General features: G+C 46.6%; 1 protein-coding gene across 1 annotated transcript in view; it reads left to right on the forward strand.

The window, feature by feature from the left end:
- The window catches only part of ITPR1 (inositol 1,4,5-trisphosphate receptor type 1), a 311270-nt gene that overhangs the window by 168697 nt on the left and 118534 nt on the right, over positions 1-24039 (forward strand). The window contains exons 31-39 of the mRNA XM_081276065.1: positions 1768-1893; positions 4368-4568; positions 6666-6917; positions 8210-8335; positions 9869-9997; positions 13350-13470; positions 16697-16881; positions 20392-20540; positions 21431-21542. Coding sequence (XP_081132191.1) covers positions 1768-1893; positions 4368-4568; positions 6666-6917; positions 8210-8335; positions 9869-9997; positions 13350-13470; positions 16697-16881; positions 20392-20540; positions 21431-21542 — 1401 coding nt within the window. The remainder of the gene's footprint in view (positions 1-1767; positions 1894-4367; positions 4569-6665; positions 6918-8209; positions 8336-9868; positions 9998-13349; positions 13471-16696; positions 16882-20391; positions 20541-21430; positions 21543-24039) is intronic.

Raw genomic sequence — 24039 nt, forward strand, 5'->3', positions numbered from 1 at the left:
ATTGGTTTCCCTAATGAGCAGTGGACATCTTCAGAACAGCATCAGGCTCCATGCACCCAGATAAGGTTGCAGTCTGTGGTTTAAAGGTGTGTGTGTGTGTGTGTGTGTGTGTGTGTGTGTGCGCGCGCGCGCGTCTGCCATTTTTCACTTTGGGATGGGCACAGACATCCCTGTGCATGAGTGGTGTACAGGGAGCCCATCAACAAGGAACCCTGTGAGATGTGATGTCTTCAAAGCTTATTCGCCTTAAAAAAATCTGAATTCAAGCCCGGGAGGCTCTTTGGTGCCTTGAGCACCTGGAGGTTGCTTTTCAGTGGGCAGAGGCAAGCGTGGTACTATTGAAGGTTCCTGAGGCAGCAGCTCTCTGTCCCGAGCCCTCCGATCTCTTCCAGCTGGAAGGTTTGCCACCTCTCCACTCCCACTGGCAAGGGACAAATGTAACCCCTGCTCCGTCATGCTGGGACTTGTGATTCGGATCCCTTATCATTCTCCTGTTGTTGTTCCGTGATCAGAGCTGGTCACTCAGATTCCTTCTGTCACTTGTTCCTGGCGGGTATGTCCTGTTTTCTCCCAGAGTTATTTTTTTAGACCAGAGGTGACAAAGCCATAAGCATGGGCCACATGCAGCCCACTGTCTGTTTTTGTAGGACGCGTCAGAATGATGGCCATATTTTGGAATTGTTACCTGAGTACTCTCTGTACTTGATTTTGCTCCTGGACCCACTAAGCCTGAAATATTTACTGTCTTGCTCTTTGAGAAAAATTTGGCTGACCCCAATCTAGTCCAGAACCAATGGCCAACATGATGTGCTTTTAGTATCTGTTTTACGATAAGGAAACGGGCCCAGAGAGGTTATGTAACTTGCTCCAGGTCACATAGCAAGGAAGTTGTCAAGCTGGGATAAGAGCTGAAGAGTTGTTTTCCAGGCCTGCATTCTGCACTCCCCACTCTCCTGCCTCTGCAATGGGACGATGGATGTGACATGTCTTGGGGAGACTCTTGGGGGCTGTAGGAATCTGAAGGATGATTTCCACTGAGGGACTCTTTCTGTTTTTGCTCTCTTAAATGTTTTCTAACTTAGAATTGGGCAGAATAACAATTGGTTTTATATAATTGTCTTATTACAGGATATTTAACGTTTTGCAAACTGATGTTTTAAATGCAGGAAATACTTTTGTTATATACAATGAGAATCCCATCATCTTGTCTATGGAGAGTCACATCATGATGCATGTGCAATGCTCAGGGAAGGTACTGTCCCCATTTTGCAGAGGGGACTGCTAACTCTTGGGTTTAAACAGCATGCCTGAGGTGACAAGGAGGTGTGGCAGGTGCACTTGCTCCCGTTTTTGATGCACCCTGCCCTGTTACCTGCTTCTGGAGAGTAATGTGCCACTGTAGGTTGGGAACTTGAACAGGTGAGCCCAGGAGTTGGGGAGATGAGCGCTCACCAGCTGGGAGGAGGTGGGCCTGGCCTGCTCTCAGCCATTTTCAGAATCGGGGTTTAGAAGGCATAGCCATTACTGGGCAATGAATAGTCTTTTCTGATTGTACCCTAAGGCTAGTGGGAGAGAATTTGGCTCATGGATGAGGCTTAGATAAGTGACTGGCTGCCTCTTGGGGCGGACCATGCAGTGCCTCAGCATTTACCCACAGCCGGCCCTCAGCGGGGGCCTGAATTCTACCTTCATGGGAAGTGTTGGCGTGGAAGCTAGTGTCCTGCCTGGCCTGGTGATCAGTGCTTTCTGTCTCTGTCCCCGCCACAGGCTGAAGATACCAAGATGCAGGAGATAATGAGGCTGGCTCATGAATTTTTGCAGAATTTCTGTGCAGGCAACCAGCAGAATCAAGCATTGCTGCATAAACACATAAACCTGTTCCTCAACCCAGGGGTAAGGCTGGAGGCCCGTCTGCAAAGCTGTTGGGGAGGGGGCTGGAACAGCTTGTCCTTTTGCTGTTGTGACTTCTGGGACTTGTAATGCAGTATTCATTCCAAAGGGGAACATTGTGACTAGCTGTCAGGAGGACATAAATATCCCCCATATTTTGAGGATAGGAATGGGGTGGTGCAGGAGAGGGGAGAAGGGAGGAAACCATAGATGCAGAGGAAGATAGGTTTCTCTGTTTTTCCTAATCATATCTCTTATTGTATCAGACTTAGCAATATGGAAATGCCAAGTCTTACTACCTAGCCAAATGCATAATGTATCTACAAAAAAATCTATATTCCATGTGAGTTTGTTCAATACATATTTAAAGAAATATTAAATATGTGTTACACATTTAAAAATATTTATAAATATATGACATATGTATTAAATGTTTTAAATAGTACTTTATCTTGCATTTCCTTTTTTAAATTTAATGCACAATGGCTCCCTTTGCAAATCAACTCTATACATTTTTCTCAGTTTTTTTCTTTTTAATTTTTAATTTTTTAATTAGTTATACATGATAGTAGGATGCATTTATGCACTTTGATATATCATACATAGATGGGATGTAATTTCTCATTTTTCAAAGTGTACATGTTGCAGAATCACATTGGTCATGCAGTCACATAGATACATACAGTAATAATGTCTGTTTCCTTCTACTATCTTTCCTATCCCCACATACCCTCCTCCCTCTCCCCTCCCATCACTTCCCTCTACCTAATCTAAGGTAACTCTGTTCTTCTCTAGTGCCCCCCCCCCCTTATTGTAAATTAACATCCACATATTAGAGAGAACATTCAACCTTTAGTTTTTTGAGATTGGCTTATTTTGCTTAGCATCCATTTACTGGCAAATGGCATAATTCCATTATTATTTTTTCTCATTTTTTTTTGATGACTAAGCAGCATTCCATTAAATGGCTGTAGCTTTTTAAAAACCATTTCTATATTTATGGGTAATGAGGCAATTTATAGTTTTGGGCTTTGTAAATAATACTGTGGAGGACATCTTTGTACATGTACATAGACATAGAAGTTTCCAGAAAAAAAAAATGATTGCTGGGTTGTAGGATAATATTACTTGTTTGCCTCGTTAAGAAAAAGAAAAGGCAAAAGATGGAAAGATTGAGTGAGTGTGGAGGTGCACTCCTATAATCCCAGTGGCTCAGGAGGCTGAGGCAAGAGGATCACAAGGTCAAAGCCAGCCTCAGCAACTTAATGAGACTCTATCTAAAAATAAAAAAGAACTGGGCATATATAGTTCAGTGCTTAAGTGCCCCTGAGTTCAATCCCTGGTACCAAAGAAAGAAAAAGAAATAATAAAAAGATTGAAGTCCCTTCCTCACACCAAACATAAAACTCAGCAACTATGTATAAAGGGTCCCAGATAATGCTCCTGAAAGATAGCATAAGAATATCTCATGACTGTATGATAAGTAAAGTTTTCTTAAACAGTGTGCAAATATCACTGATTATAAAGGAAAATACTAACAAATTGGAGTTTGTTAAAATTTAACTTCTGGTCATCATTCCTAGTGGCAAGCCAGAGAATGGGACAAGACATCACATCGCACATGTTCAACAAAGAATTCATGTGCAGAACATGCATAACCAATTCAAAAAGATCAATGAGGGAAAAAATAGACAACCCACTTGTAAAGACTGGCAAAGCTCTCAAACAGGGCCTTGTTAGTAGAGAGTGTTGAAATGGCCAATAGATAGGACAGCATGCTCCATATCATGAGTTGAGTCATCAAATGCAAATTTATCTGTTGCATCTGTGTGCGCCGTAAGAAAAGACTACAATTTAAAAGTCTGATGATACTGAGCACCCACAGGAATGTGGAGTAGCAGTATTATAGAGCGTAGACGGGAAATACCTTTTCCAAAGCCTCTAAAGACAAACATATTCATATCCTGTGACTTGAATTCTACTCTTGGGTATGAACCCAAAACAAATGTATGGTAGTCGGATCATGGGGTGGGTGTGGAGAAGGCCTGTTTCTGTCGTCCATTGAGGTGGATGCTCTTGGGTGGTTCATTTTTCTGTGCACTTATCTTAGGAAAAGTTGACTAATCAGGTACGATGGTGCACACCTGTAATCCCATTGACTTGGGAGGCTGAAGCAGGAGGATCATTAGTTCCAAGCCAAAAGCCAGCCTCAGCAACTTAGCAAGGCCCTAAGTAACTCAGTGAGACCCTGTCTCCAGAAAAAAAAGGTGGGGGATCTGGGGGTGTGGCTCAGTGGTTAAGTGCCACTGGGTTCAATCCCTCGTACAAAAAAAGAAAAAAAAAATGAAAAAGCACAGGGTGAGACAGTGGAACAGGAAGCCTCCCTGGGGGTCATAGGCCTCCCTCTGACTGTTCTCACTGACCTGTGCCTGCCTCCTCCTGACTGTCCCCCATGCTTTCGTCCCTCCCTGTGGCAGATCCTGGAAGCCGTGACCATGCAGCACATCTTCATGAACAACTTCCAGCTCTGCAGTGAGATAAACGAGAGGGTGGTCCAGCACTTCGTCCACTGCATTGAGACCCACGGCCGCAACGTCCAGTACATCAAGTTCCTGCAGACGATCGTCAAGGCCGAAGGGAAATTTATTAAGAAGTGCCAAGACATGGTCATGGCCGAGGTGACGATCACACATTTCTGGGAAGCTCCATCTGTAGGAATGTAAAATGGGTTTGGTCTTCGCTGCGTGGTCTGCATCCTTGGCAGGAGTCCTACGGGAGGGTAGCTTGTGATGGTGTCCGTATGGTTTTGTGTCTGGGGCCCCAGCAGGAATCTGATCCAGGTTTTCATTGCAGTGAAGCTGTTAACTCTAAGGACATTTGACTTGCATTCCTCTGAGAGGGAAAAGGAAGGGGAACAGTGAACCAAGAACGTGGTGCATGGGGCTTTAATGTGGTTAGGGGCCAGGAAGCCAGTGCAGCTTTCCTGCTCACAGATGATGACTTTTATCTACAGTTACCTGAATCATTAGCTTGAATTTTTTCTTTTTGGTACCAGGAGTGCTTAACTACTGAGCCATAGCCCCAGATCTATTTTTGTATTTTATTTAGAGACAGGGTCTCGCTGAGTTGCTTAGGGGTTTACTAACTTGCTGAGGCTGCCTTTGAACTCATGATCCTCCTGCCCCAGCCTCCTGAGCTGCTGGGATGACAGGTGTGTGCCACCACTCCTGGCTATCTCACATCATCCTATCGAACCATGACTGCAGTGTATTTAATCTTTTCACCTTAGAAAAAAGGTCTGTCCAGAAGGGAATCCTTTAAAATAAAATCTCTGATACCGAGTCAACTCGGTAATGCTTGGATTTCTAATCCAGTCTACTTTTGTGATTCCGGTGGTAGCAGAATGGTGTGGTCAGGAGAGTGGGCTCAGGAGAGGATAGGAAAGCTGGCTGGGGCGCTGTCCCAGCTGCATGATTTGGTCGCATTACTTGCCACCTCAATGAGCATTCCCATAAAGTGAATGCACAGCGGTGTTCACTTGAAAGAGTCAGTATGTAGATTAAATGAAATAAAATGACAATAATAGCTAACATCTACTAGAAGCCTGCCATATTCTGGAATAGGCAGTAATCTACTTATTCTACACAACAGCACCCTGAGTTAGAGATTGTATTTGTTCCCATTTTTATTTATGAAGAAACGGAGGGACAGCAAGGTTAGGTAATCAATCTATTTTAGTCAGCTCTTTCGTTGCTGAGACTAAAAGACCTGACAAGAACAATTAGAAGAGGAAAAGTTTATTTGGGGGGCTCAGGGTTTCAGAGGTCTCGATCTATAGGTGGCCGACTCCATTCTTTGGGGCCAGAGGTTAGGGCATCATGGTGGAAAGGTGTGGTGGAGGAGAGCAGCTCAGGACGTGGCACCAGGAAGCAGAGAGAAAGACTAAGCTCACAAGATATATTCCCCAATGTCCCACATCTTACCTAGCCACAAGCACAGGTCAGTTAATCCCTGTTTGTGGATTAAGGCACTGATTAGGTTAAGGCTCTCGCAACCCAGTCATTTGTCCTCTGAACTTTCTTGCCTTGTCTCACACATGAGCTTTTGGGGGACACCTCACATCCAAACTGTCACACCGTCTAAGGAGTTTATCTTGATATCTGGCCCATAGAGCATGAAGGTTAGCTGTGGTTAATTTAGTAACATTGACCTTCTTTATTTTGACTCCTGGGATCTTCTGTAACTTGTCTCATGCTGAGTCGGTGTCTTGTCTTCGATTTACGAAGAACTGTGTCCTGGGGGCACGTTTATGAACAGGAGTCCTCAGGCTCTTTGATGAATATTGAAAGCATATCTGAATTGGCAGTTCATAATCGGTGATCGGAGAGATAAGACATTAGATGAAAGACTTGTAAAGATACTTGGTTCAGTAAAACAAGGAGATGAAACATTTAAAACAGAAAAAACGTAGCCTCATTAGGTTTGGGAATACAGGTGCTAATTTGCAGTCTGTCTTTCTGACTGATGCATACATGGTGTATAGACCTTCTTGTCCCCTAATATTTTTTTAGGAGCACTGTGGTATTTCTGTATCCTGGGGGTAAAAGGATCATTTAGGAGATTTTTAGTCGGTCAGTTATGTGAATGAATAAAAAATCCAGACAAGTCTAGGAATACAGGTCCCATGGGTTTGGGAAGGTAAAGGCCAACAGAGCATGCCTCTTTCTGGGCACATGGAATCTGGTAAGGCTGCCTGACCCCTGCCCTTTCCACAGCTGGTCAACTCTGGAGAAGACGTGCTCGTGTTCTACAATGACAGAGCCTCCTTCCAGACTCTGATCCAGATGATGCGGTCTGAGCGGGACCGGATGGACGAGAACAGCCCTCTCATGTACCACATCCACCTGGTGGAGCTGCTAGCCGTGTGCACCGAGGGCAAGAACGTGTACACGGAGATCAAGTGCAACTCCCTGCTCCCGCTGGACGACATCGTCCGTGTGGTCACCCACGAGGACTGCATCCCCGAGGTGAGCCAGCCCATCCCGGCGGGACCTCCCCAGCTGCCTCCACGTGGCACCTGGGGCCGTGGTGTGGTGGGCCGTTGGTGGTGTTCAGACCTGCACTCATTTTGCAGAAGGATACTGTTCTGCTGGGACAGCAGCTTCTTGGGCATGAGGTTGGTGTGATCGGAACACGGGGAAAGTCAGTCTTTCTCTCTGTCCCCTTCCCGGGGGGGGGGGGGGGGGGGGGGACAGCCTCAGCTCTGTGGAACTAGTTCAACCAGTGTGCAAAGAGGATGTGCCCTGGGCCACCACCTTGCACACGGGTGGGGAGTGGAGTGAGATACAGGTCACATGAGTGTCCCTGAGCTCTGTCCAGGAGGGAATCCTTTAAAATGAAAACTCATGATAGAAATAATGAACGATCATTATGAGAAACTCAGAAACAGCAGGTAATCAGTAAGAGAATCAAAAGACCCAGAATCCCACCCCTTATCACCAGTAACTGTTAAAATTTGAATTTAATCCTCCCAGGCCTCTTTCTTTTTTTTCCCTTTTCACATATATTGGTAACAGAAAAGTGGATCACACTGTATATATCTTCTCCTTGTATATTTGAAAAGATAGATTTTTAGTTTATATTGTAAACTAAAATCATATGTAGCATATGATGCATATGAGATATTTATACTACTATGTTTTTAGATGTCAAATACATATATGCTTTTATGCAGTGCTGAGGATTGAACCCAGTGCCTCTCATATGCTAGGCAAGTGCTCTACCACTGAGCTACAACCCCAGCCCTGAGATATATAATATTCCTTTAAGAAAACATTCTATCACATTTTTCATGTTTGCTCTCTTGGGGTGTCCATCTCATAGCTGCTGCTCTGGATTTTCTTCTTTGATTCAAGCATCGCAATCACCTCCCATCCCAGGCCACCTCTTCAATGGTACCTTGTCACGAACACACGTTCTTAATGTCTTTGTTAGTGCATTATAACGATACATGATAAATGGGTTCATTTTGACATGTTCATCAATGCACATGACATAATTGGCTCCATTTCAATCTCAATGAGAAGTTCTTAATTTTAATGTGGTCAAACTTGTCGCCCTCCTGTGGTTGGGGTGTCTGTATGGGTCTTTACCTGGAGGTCATGAACAACCTCGCTTCCTAAAACTTGTGCTTTTGAATTTTATAATAATACACTGGGGGTCTAATAAAATGGATGGATCCTGTCCCCGGCTCCTCACTTGGAAGCTGATTCCCTCCGTCCCCCAGGACGGTCCCCCAGAGGCGCGTTTCTGCCTGCAGGTTAAAATCGCCTACATTAACTTCCTCAACCACTGCTACGTGGACACGGAGGTGGAGATGAAGGAGATCTACACCAGCAACCACATGTGGAAGCTGTTTGAGAACTTCCTCGTGGACATCTGCAGGGTGAGTCTTTCCGGAACCCGGGAGGCAGGGTGGTGAGCGTGTGTCCCGCTGGCCGCAGCCCTGTGCAGACATTTGTGGGGAAAAGGTGCCTGCGGCTCTTCTCTCACGTCTCCTTCCTTCCTGTCCTTTTAACTGAGTATGGATGTGAGTGGTCAACCTCCGGGAGGACGGGTTGCCCTGCCCCTCACAGCTGGGTTTGTGATGATGGCCTCGGACACATCAAGATGAAGCCCTTTCGTTGATCATCCGTCTGTGCTTGGGGACACCTCCCTGAACTTGAGCCCAGTCTGGTGTTGAGGGTCCCACAGAGCCTGTCACCTGTCTCTGGCCTTCCTGACCCAGAGGCAGGGTGGACCTCAGGACACTTATGTGGTTTTGACAATGAGCTTAGTATTTATTCTCAATATCTCCCAGTCTGAATCCCACCAGTCCAAGGTTTGGGCTTAGACTTGGGGGTCTCCTGGGTTTTTTAAACCAGGCCTTTTAGCTCTTCTGTGAAAGGCCAGTCAGCCTTGTGAGTTGTGTCCGTGTCCTGAGAACCAAGGGGGTGGCTGGTGTTCCAATGAACCTCATTTATACAGATGGCAGCTGGTCCTTGATCTGCGGAGCCCTCCATTAAATTGTTGAGAAACGCTGTAAAACCATTTCTTTACCTGATTCGACAAATGGGTTCTGACACCGCCTCGTGTTAAGATTACAGCATGACCGTCTGAGAATGAAGCTTGATTTTTTTTAATGCATTATTTTAAAATTCTAACCAATGCTATATCTGAAATTATAGGACTAATAAATCCAATAATCAGACATAGTCTCCAGTCCTATAAATGGCTAATCTTACTCTAAGCAGCAAAATTTAAGTAGGCTACAGGGGAAACCTCAGGTGTCTACTCACCCTGAAACCCACGTGGTCGGTGGTGCTGACCTGTGCCACACTGGGTTTTTGTTTTTAATATTTTTTTAGTTTCCAATGAACACAATGCCTTTCCTTTATTTATTTATAGTCATGTGGTGCTGAGAATCGAACCCGTGCCTCACACGTGCTAGGCAAACCCTCTACGAGGGAGCCACAGCCCAGCCCCCAGGGCCCGCTGTTTTGAACAGTGAATTTCAGTAAAACTCTAATAGAATGAAACAATATGGTGGGACCAGAGCCCCACGTTGACCCCAGGCGGGAACAGTCTGGCCTACCCTAGCTGAAGGCCTTTCTCAGGAGAGCAGTTCACCTATGGGGGCCATGGAGACTCTGGTGGGTCCCCTGCTGCCTCCTGCTCCTGGGGGTCTTAGGCTCCCTGGGCACAGCTAGGAAGTGACTGACGATGGCCTTGCCGGCCCCTTCCCACTCTGAACATTCTGTGATTCTGCGCCCTGCTACCTTCCTTTTCCACTCTGCAGAACTTACTTTGTGTTGTTGTGATCTCTTAGAGGGATGAGTACCTCTGCTCTTGCCCTTGCCCTTGCCCTTGTCGTGGGTGGTCAGTGGGAAAGGCCTGTGGTAGGTCTGGGGTCCACTCTAAGCGCCTGCTCGTCTTCCAGGCCTGCAACAACACGAGCGACAGGAAGCACGCGGACTCCATCCTGGAGAAGTACGTCACGGAGATCGTGATGAGCATCGTGACCACCTTCTTCAGCTCGCCTTTCTCGGACCAGAGCACCACTCTGCAGGTGAGGAGCGCGGGCGAGGGCCGGGTCTGTGCAGGAGCCCCGCAGGGCGGAGGTGATGCAGACGTGGGAGCCTGCAGCTGCCAGTGAGCCACTTGGCAGAGCACTGATCAGAGAGGCACTCCTCTCCCTGAGGGCCAGCGTCACAGGTGCCCTGGGGTAGACAGGGTACCCACCCCTCAGCAGCAGTAGGGACTGGTCCCAGGGCTGGCTGGCCACCCGGATTCCAACACCCATGGCTGCTAAGCCACTTCTGTAGAATGGCACAGCCTTGCACGCACACCTCCCACGGATCCTAACTCATCTCTGCGTTACTCGTAGTACTTACTGCAACGTCAGGGATGGGAAAGTAGTGGTTACATGGTATTATAGAGGGAACAATGACAGGACGATACAGTGGACATGGGATTGGTGCAGGTGCAATGTTTTCATCCCAGAGTTCCCATCCTCGATGGGGGGAGCCTGCGGAGAGGGAGCCTGTAGTCAGGACTGACGGTACCTGGGAGGTTTCCTTATCCCGAACGGTTCTCTTGGCTGTAGGTTTTGTTGTTGTTGGGGGTGTTTTTTTTTTTTTTTTTTTTTTTTTTTTGAACCAGGGTTTAGACCAGGGCCTCCTGCTTGGTGTAGCGCCATTGAGCTCTGTCTCCAGGCCTGGTTACTTTTTGATTTTCCTTAAAATCCCTTTTCCCCTTGTCAGTGCTCCCTTCCCTCCTTCCAGTCTTAGAGAAGAACCTGTTAAATAGCTGCTAGCTTATCACCTCTTTTTAAAACAATCACCTGGAACTCTCCCTGGTAAGCTGGAATGTATATGGAGAGTTACTCCGAAGCGTTGTGTGGCTGGAATGAGAAGTTGATGAGCTGCGACAGCAGGGCTGCTGCGTTGCCCAGCTCCCCATGCACTGTTCCCATGGAATTCTTTACCAATGGCGCTTCTTGGATTTGTGCAGTGCACAACCCTGCACCCTTCCACAGTGATTCTCAGTGTTATGTCCCTTGTTAAAGCCTGGAAGAAGGTGATGGGCCGCTGTATTAGTCAGCTCCAAGTTACTACAGTGAAATGGTGGAGACAACTGACTTATAAAGAGAAAAGGTTTCTTTAGCTCACAGTTTCAGAGGTTCAAAGACATGGTACTTGGATTAGCTCAGTTTTGGTAAGGATGCTGGGAGAATTTACGAGCAAAATGAGCTGAATTTGAGCAGCAAGGGCAGAGGGAACTGGAGTCCTACAATCTCTGCCAAGGACAGACCCCGTATTCTAAAGACCTCTCACTAGGCCTCATCTCTCAAAGGTTCCAACCTCTCCAATAGCACCACCTTGTGGACAAAGCCTTCAATTACATTTAGCCCCTACTGGACACTCAACAAATCATAGCAGCAGTCATGCCCTTCTGCATAAGAGGTCAAGTGAGCTGATGCCCCCAGAGTGCCCATGGCTTTTGAGCAATGAGGAGGCAGGTCTTCAGAGCCATCTGTTCATCTCGTCTCTAATCAGATGTCAAAGGGAACCAAGCAGATGTGCAGTAAATGTTGGCTCACTCGAGTGAACTGGTCAGGGGATGCTTCTCCGGGCTCTCATCCCACGTCCAGCACCTGTGGGACCACTCATCTCCTCAGGGTCCTGGCAAGGCTAGGTGGGACAGGAGTGCAGTCCAGCGCCGCTCTCCTTGGGCCCTTGGAGTTCTCAGGAGCAGCCACAAAGCTCAGGGGCTAAAACTAGGGTTCTTGGCCAATTTCCCAGCCTCCCTGTGTTCCTGTCTTGGATGGCTTGAGTTATGGGGGAGATTCTGAATATTTTATTAACGTTCCATTTTCTTCCGATATACCTTTTTTTTTTTTTTTTAAAGCAGGAGAACCATACCACTGAGCTACGTCCTGACCCTTTTTTTTTTTTTTTAATTTGAAACAGGATCTCCCTAAAGTTGCTGAGGCTGACCCCAAACCTGCTACAGCCTCCTGAATTGCTGGGACCACAAGCTTGTGGCACCCCCACACCCAGCACAATGGACTTCCTTTGTCCCCCCCCCCCAGCACTTTTCATTGTTTCTTTTTCTTTTTTTAAAAAAACACATTTTATTTATTTATTTATTTATTTTATGTGGTGCTGAAGATCGAACCCAGGGCCTCGTGCATTCTAGACACGCACTATACCACTGAGCCACAACCCTAGCCGTCCATTGTTTTTCCTTTTAGCTCAGAGTTTTCAATGTTTTTTTTTCTTTATTATATTCAATGCCAGTGTTTTCCGGAGGGGCTCTGTGAGTCCTCTCCCCCAAAGCAAAGACCAGCAGAGCAGCTCACCATTCATAGTGGCCTTCTCCTTGAAGGCCCAAAGCCTCCTTTGGATGGAGACCAAAATTTATAACCTTTCCATACATTCAGAAAAATCAGTGTCAGGTGGAATAAGTGGATGTCTGGGGTCTTGTACTTTAGAATGAGCACAAATTTATTCCTTCCTAGAGGGATAAATCCTCCCATGCAGTTAACTTCTGAATATTCCTCCCTAGTAAGTGAAGACTACCCATCAGACTTCTCTTGTCTTTATACATTGAAGATATTGTCAGAAATAGAGACTTGTCATTCAGGCTCGAACCCTCTTCTCAGTTTGTTTTTTACCAATTAAAATATATATGTTCTGCTCACAGGATATAATGAGTATAAGTTAACTTTGAAGTTAATTTGCCCCCATCCACTTAATTTATGTATGGGATGAAGCTAAAGCTCAGGGAGATGCAGTCATTGGCCTCAGGTCACACAGCTAGCTGGTAACTGGACAAGTTTTGGGACTTTGATTCCACTGTCCATTTCTGTGGTCAGACTCCATTAGATGACATCACATTTATCACTGCCTTCAAATGCTTCTCAGTGTTTCTTCTCAGATAGGCACTGTTAGTCAGCTCTCTGTCACTATAATGAAACACCTGAGGTAATTATAAAGAGAAAAGGTTTATTTGGGCTCGTTGTCCTGGAAGTTGCAGTGTGTGAGTGGTTGGGCCTGGGGGAGCAGCAGGCCATAGCAGGAGTATGTGGTCCAACAGAACCACCCAACTCATCGCAAGCCAGGGTACAAAAGAGCACGAGGAAAAGACCAGATTCCCCCAGTTCCCTTCAAGGGCATGTCCCCAGTGACCTAAGGGCCTCACTAGCCAGTACCACTCTGGGGACCAAGACGTGTGGGCTTTTGGGAGATGTTGCACATCCACACTAGAGCAGGAACCCTGGGCTTTGGCCCCAGAACCTCCCAATCCTCCTTGAGGCCTGGTAACTCGCTTGAGGCAGCATCTCTTTCCAGTCAGGTCGTTGGAGACCTCCAAAGAGTCACCCTGTCCCCGTGCCCCCCCCCCATCCTTTCTTGCAGACTCGCCAGCCTGTCTTTGTGCAGCTGCTGCAGGGCGTGTTCCGGGTCTACCACTGCAACTGGCTAATGCCCAGCCAGAAGGCCTCCGTGGAGAGCTGCATCCGGGTGCTCTCCGACGTAGGTGAGATGTCTGGGTTGACGGGATCCTGGTGTTCTGGATGTATGTGAGATATCCGTGTGGACGATGGGGTGATGGGCGTTGCCCGCTGCCCTCGGCCCTCTGCGGGCCTCCTAAGGCTGCACAGACTGACACTGCAGAGCCTCCCTGAAAAGGTCTCCTGGGTCCTCAGCCTCCCTTTCATCTGCCAGGCCAGCACTTCCTGCAGTGAGAGCCACACCTCCAGAAGTAAGCTAGGTCTTGAGAAAGAGTCCGTGGTCAAGTGTGGGGCGGTTCTTGGCAAGTCTCAGGGCGGGCGGGTTCTTGAAGGCCCTGGGAAGTCCCTCGCGTGTTTAATCCAACAGAAACATTGACCACGTCCTAGCCCTTCTTCCTGGAAAGCACTGGTCAGAACCCCAGGAACATCCCTTCTCAGAAGTGACGCTCCTTCCTGCTGGCCCTTCTCTGTCCCCTCTCCATTCTCCTGTCACCTTTCATGGATGGCTTTGAAAGAAGTTAAGAAAAAAAGTTAAGAAAATTACTTCTCTTGACGTTATTAGTGGTCCCCTCCTTTCCAGTACTAGGGATAGAACACAGGGCCTCCATATGTGACACAAGCAACAGCCCCTTCCCATATATATAAAATCCCAGCAGCTCCAGAGGCTGAGGCAGGATTGCGAGTTCAAAGCCGGCCTCGCTAAGTTGCTGAGCAACTCAGAGAGACCCTGTCTCTAGATAAAATATAAAAAAGGTCTGGGGATGTGGCTCAGTGGTTAAGCGGCCTTGGGTTCAATCCCAAGTACCAAAAAAAAAAAAAAAACCCTCTAATTTTCCACCTGATACCCCACATGTTTCTGGGATACAGCGTGACTATTTGATACTTGCATAATACAGTGTGTACTGATCCCGTGGGCAGAATGAGGCTTGCTTTCTGGTAGGAGCTTCAGTTAATTTGAGAGACACAGTTAACTGTTATAAGCCATAGTCACCCCGCTGTGTGCTAGAGCACATTCTAGAACTACTTCCTCCCATCTAACTCTACTTTGGTACCCAGCATCAACCTGTCGCTCCCCTTTCTCCCCTTTGCCGTTGCCAGCCCCTAGTGACCACTGTCCTCCTCCTCCTGTGAGATCTGCTTAAGCACCCAGCCTGCTGTGTACCCATTTCCCATCCTGTAAGAGCCGTGTGCAGGGGGTAAGACTTCCTCTCCTTAAGAAGGATGCCACCTCGGAGTAGCTACTTAGGTCCCTGCAAAGGAGTCTTGGCACTGTTGAGTGCCTGTTCAGCAAGGATAGATCGTGTTTATTAGGACCCGTTGCCTGGTTTCTTTTGTTCCCTCATGGTAGGTACTGATGCCTTCTTACTTAGGTGGCAGTGTTTCACAGTAAGAGATGAGGATTTGAAAGTCTAGGTGCTACACATTCGTGATGAAGCACAGGATTTCTAGCTGAGATGAGTGAATCCTGTGTCCTGTCCTGCTTTTTAACTTTTATATCACTGTATCTTGCTTCCAAACTTCTCATTTTCTGTATTCAATCATTAGGAAATTCTTGAAAGGCTAATAGTTCTTGCCCTAGGTGGTGTATTTTTTATAAGAATTTAAACAGTTGTTTCTGTGGTTCTTCTTCCAGGATGTTAAAGTTGTTCCTTGGATTAGATGCAGGTAGTAGAGCACCTTCTTTCCTTCTGACATTTGGAAGCCCTGACGACAGGAAATCACTGTTTTGATGTTGGAGGTTTTCCCATAGAGCAGCCAGGATTGTCCGTCTCGGTTTCCTTTTTTTAAATAAACTTTTAATTTAGGAATATTTATAGATTTATAGGAAAGTTGCAGAGATGGTGCGGGGAGCTCCTGTGTACCCTTCACCCAGTTCTCCCAGGGCCAGCACCTCCTAGGGGACATTGGTCTAAACCAAGGAACTGGCACGGCTCTTAGTTGAGCTGTAGACTTGGTTTGGATTTCACCAGTTTTTTGCACGAATGTCCTTTCAGGCCAGGGGCGAGTCCTGGCTGCCACCTTGCACACAGTTGTCATTTCTCCAGATCTCCTCTGGTCTGTGGCTGTTCTTGTTCTTTGCTTGTTTCTCATGACCATGGCCATCTTGCCAACGATGGTTAGTATCCTGTCGAATGTCTCCTGTGATGATCAACGGGTGTTTTTCTCATGATTAGATTGGAGTTTGCTTTTTTGTTGTTGTTGTATCAGGGATTGAATCCAGGGGTGCTTAACCACTGAACCACGTCCCCAGCCTTTTTTATGTTTTTTCAGACAAGGGTGTTGTTGATTAGATCTCACTAAATTGCTGAGGCTGACCTTGAATTTGCCATCCTCCTGCCTCAGTCTCCTGAGCCTCCGGGATTGTAGGTGTACACCCTTATGCCCAGCATGAAGTTTGTCTCTTTTTTTTCAAGTTGTAGATTGGACACAATCCCTGTATTTTATTTCTTTATTTTTATGTGATGCTGAGGATTGAACTCAGTGCCTCACATGAAGCACTCTACCATTGAGCTACCTCAGTCCAAGTTAGTCATTTTTTTAAGAAGGGAAAAGAAGAGTATCTCAAAAGAGTTTTATGTGTCATCGTGAATGCTGCCTGTGTGATGTTCATCTCACATCAGCGTTTTGTGGATAGCTGTGTAAAACAACAAACTTGAAAGAGAATCTTTAGAAAAATAATCCACTGGCCAAACAAGTTCCCTGTTTTGATTCTTAAAATAAAAGAACATGTTAGTGCACTGAAGAAGGCATGTATGGAGGGAACCCATGAATTGGTCAACCCTAACTTGCCCAAACTTGATGACCTGAGATCATTTTAGTGTTCTGAAGAGTTCCCATCCCCAGAACCTTGGGAAGCCCAAACCTAAAAGATAGTGAAGTGGATTCAAGCACAGTGGCACATGCCTGAAATTCCAGCAACTTGGGAGGCTGAGGCAGGAGGATCTCAAGTTCAAAGTCAGTCTCAACAACTCAGTAAGACCCTGTCTCCAAAAAAAATATAAAAAAGGGCTGGGGATGTAGTTCAGTGGTTAAGTGCCCCTGGGTTCAATCTCTGGTGCCAAAAGCTGAGTATGTAGCTCAGTGCTGAAGCACCCCTGGGTTCCATCCACAGTGCCACAAAGATGGTGGGGTAGTGTCAGGATGTTCAGTCTTCACCCTCGATACCATGCAAGCTGGCATGTGGTCAGCATGGACAATCTGCCTGACGGGGGATGAGGGGTAAGGCCTTCACAAGTCCTCTCTCCTGTGCAGCCAAGAGCCGGGCCATTGCCATTCCTGTGGACCTGGACAGCCAAGTCAACAACCTCTTCCTGAAGTCACACAACATTGTGCAGAAAACGGCCATGAACTGGCGCCTGTCAGCCCGCAATGCCGCTCGCAGAGACTCTGTTCTGGCAGCTTCCAGAGACTACCGGAATATCATCGAGAGACTGCAGGTAATGCCTAGTGCTGAGGGAAGTGGCGCTTCACCTGGCTGAGGTGTTCCCACATGCTCCTGTGCTTCCTCAAGCCTAGGAGCGTCCACGCTCAGGCACTGGGAGACATCCATGAAGTATGTGAAGAGTCACAGGTGGCCATAGATGAGTAGCAGGAACACAGAGCTGCTTAGGAAGCCTACTGCTCCTGATGAGGTCAAGGTCTTCCAAGGTCATACACAGAAGTGCAGCTCTGTGAACACTGGGGACTCTGCCCTCATGTGCAAGGCGTGTTTAATTATGACAAAGGGATGCTCAGAATAAGGGCATCGAAGGTCCATTTTTCCCAACACCCCAGAATATCTAGGCTCTTGAATCAGTGGACAAACGAGTATAGCTGATCCCTGAGGGAAGTTGTGAGAAATGAAACTTCAGAATGAGAACGTGAAAACAGAAGTATTCTTAGAGTCTAGCTGGACTACATTCTTTGTTTCTGTCCTCCCTCCATTAAAGCATGGTCTCAGGCAAGTGCCTGGGTTCAGATTCTGGCACCACTGCTCAGAAGTGGTACCACCTTGGGAAAGGTACTTAACTCCCCTGTACTTCCCTTTCCTTATTTGTAAAATAGAATGATGGTAGCCCCTGCCTCCTGGGGGTGATGTGAGCATTAAGAGAGTTGATAGCATGTCCCAGATCTCTACATCTTGTGAAACGAAGAATGATAGTTACTTTATTCTCTTTGTTATGAGAATTGACTGGCCCAGCGAAGTATCTTGTTCAGGGTCTTTCATGAGGTTGCAGTCAGGTGGTGGCCATGGCTAGACTCACCTTTAAACCTTGTTCTATCACGTGTTGATCACTGGATACTGATGGTCAGCTGGGTCTTGGGCTAGAGTCTGAAACATCCACATGGAGCCTCCCCATGTGGCCTGGGCTTCCTCACAACATGGCGGCTGGGACCCAAGATGAGCATTTCTGGAAGGAGACGAGAGAAGGCTGATTGTCTTTATCACCTGGCTGTCAGAAAGCACACAGCATCACTTGGCCTGTGCTCTCTTGGTCAAAGTAGCCTCAGAGGTCCACTCTGTTTCAAGGAGAGGAAACATGAACCACCATGGAATGAGAGAGATGTCAGCGTCACATGTGAGAATAACATGGAAAATGGGATACCGTGTAGACATCCTTGGAAAATTCAGAACCCATCAAGCTAGTGGAACAGTCCCTGGCACGTCCTGAGCAGTCTATTAAGAGCTGCCAATGTAATTATTATTATTACAACTCTTATTACTGCTGCGACTATAATAATAATTACTATTATTAGGTGAAGTAACTGAGCCTGTGAGGTTAGACAGCCAAGTTTGCAGATGCGTCCACCAGCTCCTTGCTGCATACTGGGGATATACAGTGAGGGGAAAACCCAGAAATGATCTTTGTCTCCTAGAGTCTCACATTTTGGAGAGGAGGCAGACATTAATCAGCTAATTGTGCAGGTAAATGTAAAATGGCAGAGGCACAAATCCTGTGGAGAAGTGAGCAGCTCTTGCAGGACTCAAATGAGGAGCCGATTTTGCCTGGGCTGGTTAGGGGTGGGGACAAGGAAGGTTTTGCTGAGGGAATAACTTTTGAACCTGGCCAGAAAACAGTAGGATTTAAAGAACTAGACAGGCAAACAGCATGTGCAAAGACCATTATACTGAGAAGAATAGGGAGCATCCAGAGATACAAGGGAGGTTGGTGCGGCTGGCGCTCTGGGGACCAGGGAGGCTGGCAGGCTTCACACATCCAACTAAGAATGCCATTCATAGCCGTTTCTTGTGCTTTTCTTCAATCTATTATGCATATTCTTGGGATGAAATAGATCACGTATGTAGGTAATACTAGCTAAAAAGCCTTGCTAAGGGGCTTACAGCATCCTCATTCTGCAAATTATTATCCAAGCCTTGCCACGATCCAACAAGAACTGTCAAGATATAAGAACTTTTGCTGGGAAACTGACCCCTTGTACAATTAAGTCCTGTTTAGACACTCTTCCCCTGAGCATCTTCCCCTACGCATCGCTTTGCCATCTTGGCTGGCCCCTCCTGATTGCCGGATGTCCTGCGTTTGACAATGCAATGCAGATCAATTGCTGTGTCAAGTTCAGATTTTGCAAAAGATGCAAGATTTCATGAAATATGTGGATGTCATGTGAAAGAGCTACTTCAGTCTGTCCCATGCCAGTGCCTTAAACAAAGATTTGCCAGACTTAGGGCCAGTAGCTAGTGAAGAAAAGAAAGTTGAGTGCTTCTCAAGGGGAAGCTATTATGGAAAAAGACCCCCAGAGAATGTTGCAAAAATGACCCCTCTTTTTGACTGCTATGAAAATCACACAAATTAATAGATATTGCGATCTATTGTCTTCCAGTTCTTACTGGGAAAATTGCCACTCCCTGCTCCATGCCAAAAAAAAAAAAAAAAGAATATATTTGATTCATTTATCTATTCTTTACGTAAACTAAACATTATTGAGTGGTTACAGTTATCACCTAATTTTGTTAAATATAAGGTAAATTTCTCTCCATGTGGTTTAATTTTAGTTTCTGAATAAAGACTTGTCAATTCTTTCTTGATCCCAGTGGGTCCCCAGTGGGTCCCCAGTGGAGGTGAATGCCGATTTAAGCAGCTTCTGCCATTGCAAATCTTGTTTAAACACCCCCCTCCACCCCCCACCGATGATCCAGTGTGCTCTGCCCATCTTAGCATGCTTCCAGTTAAGTTCCTAATCGGCGAGCCACAGAACAGGCTTAGCATCTTTTGAAGATGATTTCTCATCTGTTTTTCTATCATTTGCCTTTAAATGGTGTTTGTTGTGTTGGTTTTGCTGCTCTTTCAACTTCTCTCTGTTTTCCTTTCCTGCAGCTGTGTGTTTTGCATTTGAAGACCATCATGCTATCAGGGTACATGTATTTAGCATGTTGATACAGCATGTTCATTCATATGTGTGTTCTCATGTTGATATGACTTGATTGTGTGAGTAATCCATGCTCATTGAAAATACATGACACTGACACTCGATAGAGGAGAATCTGCATCACCTGTAATGCCACCACCCAGAGAAAAGCAGTAGTGATGTTTTCAAAGTAGTCCATATGTATCCTTTAGTTTGGGATTTTGCTTATAAAAATAGCATCATGGTCCATGGTGTTGCTTGACCATTTTTACACTTGTATCGTAGACATCTTTCCATAGTGTTAATTGCATTTTTGCATCCTATCTTAAAATATGTGGAATGATCCCCCGAGTAGCACAAAACCATCTCAGAGGAAGGGGAGGCGGGGCGTGATTTGTCCGTTCGGCATCTTCTTCTTCAGGAGGCAGTGCTTCAGGTGACCATTGCACAGGGTCTGAGCCTGTGAGATAAATGCCACACAGTACTGAAGTCACCCTAACCCAGTCTAGCCTGTGCATTGTGGCTTAGGGCAGCAGTGGGCTCCGGCCCTGCTGCCACCAGCCCTGGCCAGAGCTGGCAACCAAGCCATGCTTCCATTGCAGGACATTGTCTCGGCCCTGGAGGACCGCCTCAGGCCACTGGTACAAGCCGAGCTGTCTGTGCTCGTCGATGTCCTGCACAGGCCCGAGCTGCTTTTCCCAGAGAACACAGATGCCCGACGGAAATGCGAAAGTGGTGGTTTCATTTGCAAGTAAGTGGCCCCTTTCTCGGTGGTAGTCAGTGGCCAGAAGTCTGGTGACCAGACTGAGCCTTTGTTCCCGCAGAAGGAGACGCTGTCCTGGTGTTTGACTTTGCAAGGTCATGTGCTAGAGCACTGTTCTGACCTTCCCAATGTCAGTCCTTCTATTAAATCCTACTTAACTGACAACTTGTTTTTCTTTTTCCTTGTTCTTTCTTTTTTCTTTTTTGGTGAGACTCTCCTTTTCATTGCATGCCCATTCATTCGACCTCCAGCAAGTCTCGACAGAGCACCCTCCATGCTCAGCAGCTCAGACGTAAAACAATCATGACTTCTCAGCCTTTACAAATCTCAGGCCCACATGACCTCAGATCTTTTCCTAACAGTTGGGTAGTTCTTAGTTTGTGCCGTGGGGCATAATCTGAAAGATGCAAGTGGTTCCATGACTAGGGAGCTCTGTTTGATTTTTACCCTGAGTTTGTCTACCTTGGGGGTGGCCCCTGCCTATGAGTTTCTTCCTTTGGAGAACCCCTCAAAGGCTGTGGATTAGGGAACTTTATCCTGTTGAGGTTTTTTTTTTATACCCTGTTGGCATATCCCAGCGGCAGTCCTCAGTGGATAAAGAGCCTCACTTCATGAGTGGACCTCCTGGTTTCTCAGCTGCGTATAATCTCTCCATTGTACATGGTCACTTCCTGCCTGCTGAGCCCATGGGCTGTTAATGGCCAGCAGGTGTCGCTGTTGAGCCACAGTCTGGGTCTCTTCTGGGCGCAGTGACCGTGTCCTCAAGTCTGTTTAATAAATATTGGTTCTTTAACCGAAGAGTTCCATAAGTTTCTTGTAAAGTGTTTTTAACGGAAAGATCGTTTCAGGGTTGTAATGTGTGGTCTTCCCTCATTCAGGTTAATAAAGCATACTAAACAGCTACTAGAAGAAAATGAGGAGAAACTTTGCATTAAAGTCCTACAGACCCTCAGAGAAATGATGACCAAAGATAGAGGCTACGGAGAAAAGGTACCGTGTTTTATTTTCCTGTGAAAAACATGCCTTGCTATTAAATTGAAGGGATGAGAGTGCTTAGAAATAACCTTAATTCAGGCATTAGAGGAGCTTAATTTTTTTAAGCTGTTTAACCTGTTCCTAAAGGTAGTTGAATCATATGAGTGTCTTCTTAAAAGTCAGATGTGCTGGGCTGGGATGTAGCTCACTAGTAGAGCTTTTGCCTAGGGTGTCTGAAGCCCTGGGTTCCATCCAGAAAGCTTGAATGTACTTGGTTGTTTCTAAAGGGCTGCTCGCCATGTAATGTCAGAGGTTTTTCTCATTTAAGTTCCCAGTGAGAAGTACATACCTCTGAGTGTCACAGTCCATGTTATTGGACTGGGGCTCCAGCTAAGTGCACCTGTGGGGTTGCTTGCTTCTTTCCAACGAGGGGTTGCACAACCCCTCCAGAGCATGAAGGAACACTGTCCGGTTCTAACTGGAAACTCAGCAGCAGGCAGACGCTTCACCATTTCTGAGTGGGATTGTGAAAGGGACAGTCCCCGTGACCTGCTGCTGCTGAGGATACACAGTGAGCAGGCATCTGCCGGGATGTCCTCCTTGTCTCCCATGTTGGGCCACGTGGGCATTTCCAACCACACTGTCCCTTCAGTCTCCAACACAGCATCTCAGGTCTGTGTTCCAGTGACACCTGGTTGCCTTGGGAGGTGCGAAGTCTGCTCAATGTCTGCTGGGCCCTTTGGCAGTGGTTTGTGATAGGTCAATACACAGAGCTTGGTGGCCTTTCAAAATTCCCAGGATCTGATTTTTTTCAGCTCTATGAAGAAGCCTTGATAATTAAATGACAGCCTTCCTTGTCAGAATAGGTGGTGCCCACCGGGCCATCCCACGTATCAACAACTGCAGGAACCTTGCTTTCTGAGCTCCAGGACTCCTCCCATTCATATTAGAACAGCTTCGGACGAGAGGGTCCTTGGATAAGAAAACATCTGATCCTCCGAGTGCTCAGCCTTCCTCCACTGCCCCCCAATCACAAGGCTTTTAATTGTTACTCTTAAAGTTTAAAATACATAAATTAAAAGGTGAACAAATATTGACTAATTAGAAAACAGTTTTCTATAACTCAGTAGGAATTTTTGGAGCATCATGCCAGGCAAGAGTTTATAAATATAAATAGAAGCAAAGAACCCTAGTACATTGGAGAAATATGAGAGGGTCTATTCAAACAGCTGTTGCCTAGACACCTAGGCAGGTCTTCCCCCTCCCTCCCTTTTTCCTAGCATTGGGGATTTGAACCCAGGGGTGCTTAACCACTGAGCCTCATTCCCAGCTCTTATGTTTTATTTTGAGGCTGGGTCTCGCTAAGTTACTGAGGCTGCCCTTGAACTTGCCATCCTCCTGCCTCAGCCTCCTGAGTCGCAGGATTGTGGACATGCATCCCTGTACCCAGCCCCTTAACTCAAGTTTCTTAATATGGTGAAGAAATTCATCACACCCAAGCAGAGAGGCTGGGAGGAGAGAGCTTTCTTTCCAGAGGCTGGGCCTGTCATCCCCCATCACCAAAAGGAAAATCCTATGGATGAGGATGGTCATGAAGCTGAGGAAGGCATTCTGGAAACCTGTGTTTGTCCAGCAGCTCCCAGTACAGAGCTTTGGTGGCTGCAAAATGCCAACCAGCCATTCCCATGAGTGCCACTCTAGAGGGGACTGAGGACACTAAAGCACTCTGCTTCTCCTCTGGTCTTTAGTATTAACTCCGCTCCCCCCAGGCTTTCTGAAGATATTTTTGACACCTTACTAACTGTTCCCGTTGACAGAAGAAGCGTGATCCACAGGGCAGGCCAACTTCGTCAAGGGTGGAAGTCACCCGGAGCCAAAGAACTAACCTTTCCCAAGCAAACCAGTTGACTCTCGTTGGTGAAATCAAAGAGGTATTCTTTGGCCTGGGAGCTGAGGCATTTTCCTCCTCCTATCTCAGCTGCCTCCAATGGGCAGCTTGTCCCATGACCGTCACCTTCCTGTAGGTGCCAGGGCTGTTTGGCTTCCCTGCCCTCCCCCTGCACCCAAGGATCCCAAGCTGAGGGCTAAGACGAGAGTCCACAGTTGCATGAAGTGTCTGTGGTGGGGTCAGGGCTGGAACCCAGGTCTCCAGCCTCCCCAAGGGTCGTCCACCGGCATGGACCATGTCGTCTTGTCTTTTCTAAGCTGTCATCCTTATAAGTGACGAGGCTTAGGTAGCCTTCCCTCATCTCTACATTTTATTCAACCTTAGGATAGAGTCAGGGTCACACATAAATAATACACTTGAAATCATCCTGTATGTTCCTGTTCAAAAACAGTGGTGTGCTTAGATGAGTCTACTTGCCTGGAAACAAAATTAAAACAGAAGAAGAAGCCATTGAGAACTGTTACTGTATTAAAAATTGACTAAAATATACCAGAGTCCCCGTCAGACTGTGACTACTATGTGTACCCACCAGTTTGGTAGAGGACGTCTTTAATAACAATGGTA

The sequence above is a fragment of the Spermophilus citellus genome, assembly GCF_964194105.1.
Source record: "Spermophilus citellus genome assembly, chromosome: 19".
In the NCBI taxonomy this organism is placed as follows: Eukaryota; Metazoa; Chordata; class Mammalia; order Rodentia; family Sciuridae; genus Spermophilus; species Spermophilus citellus.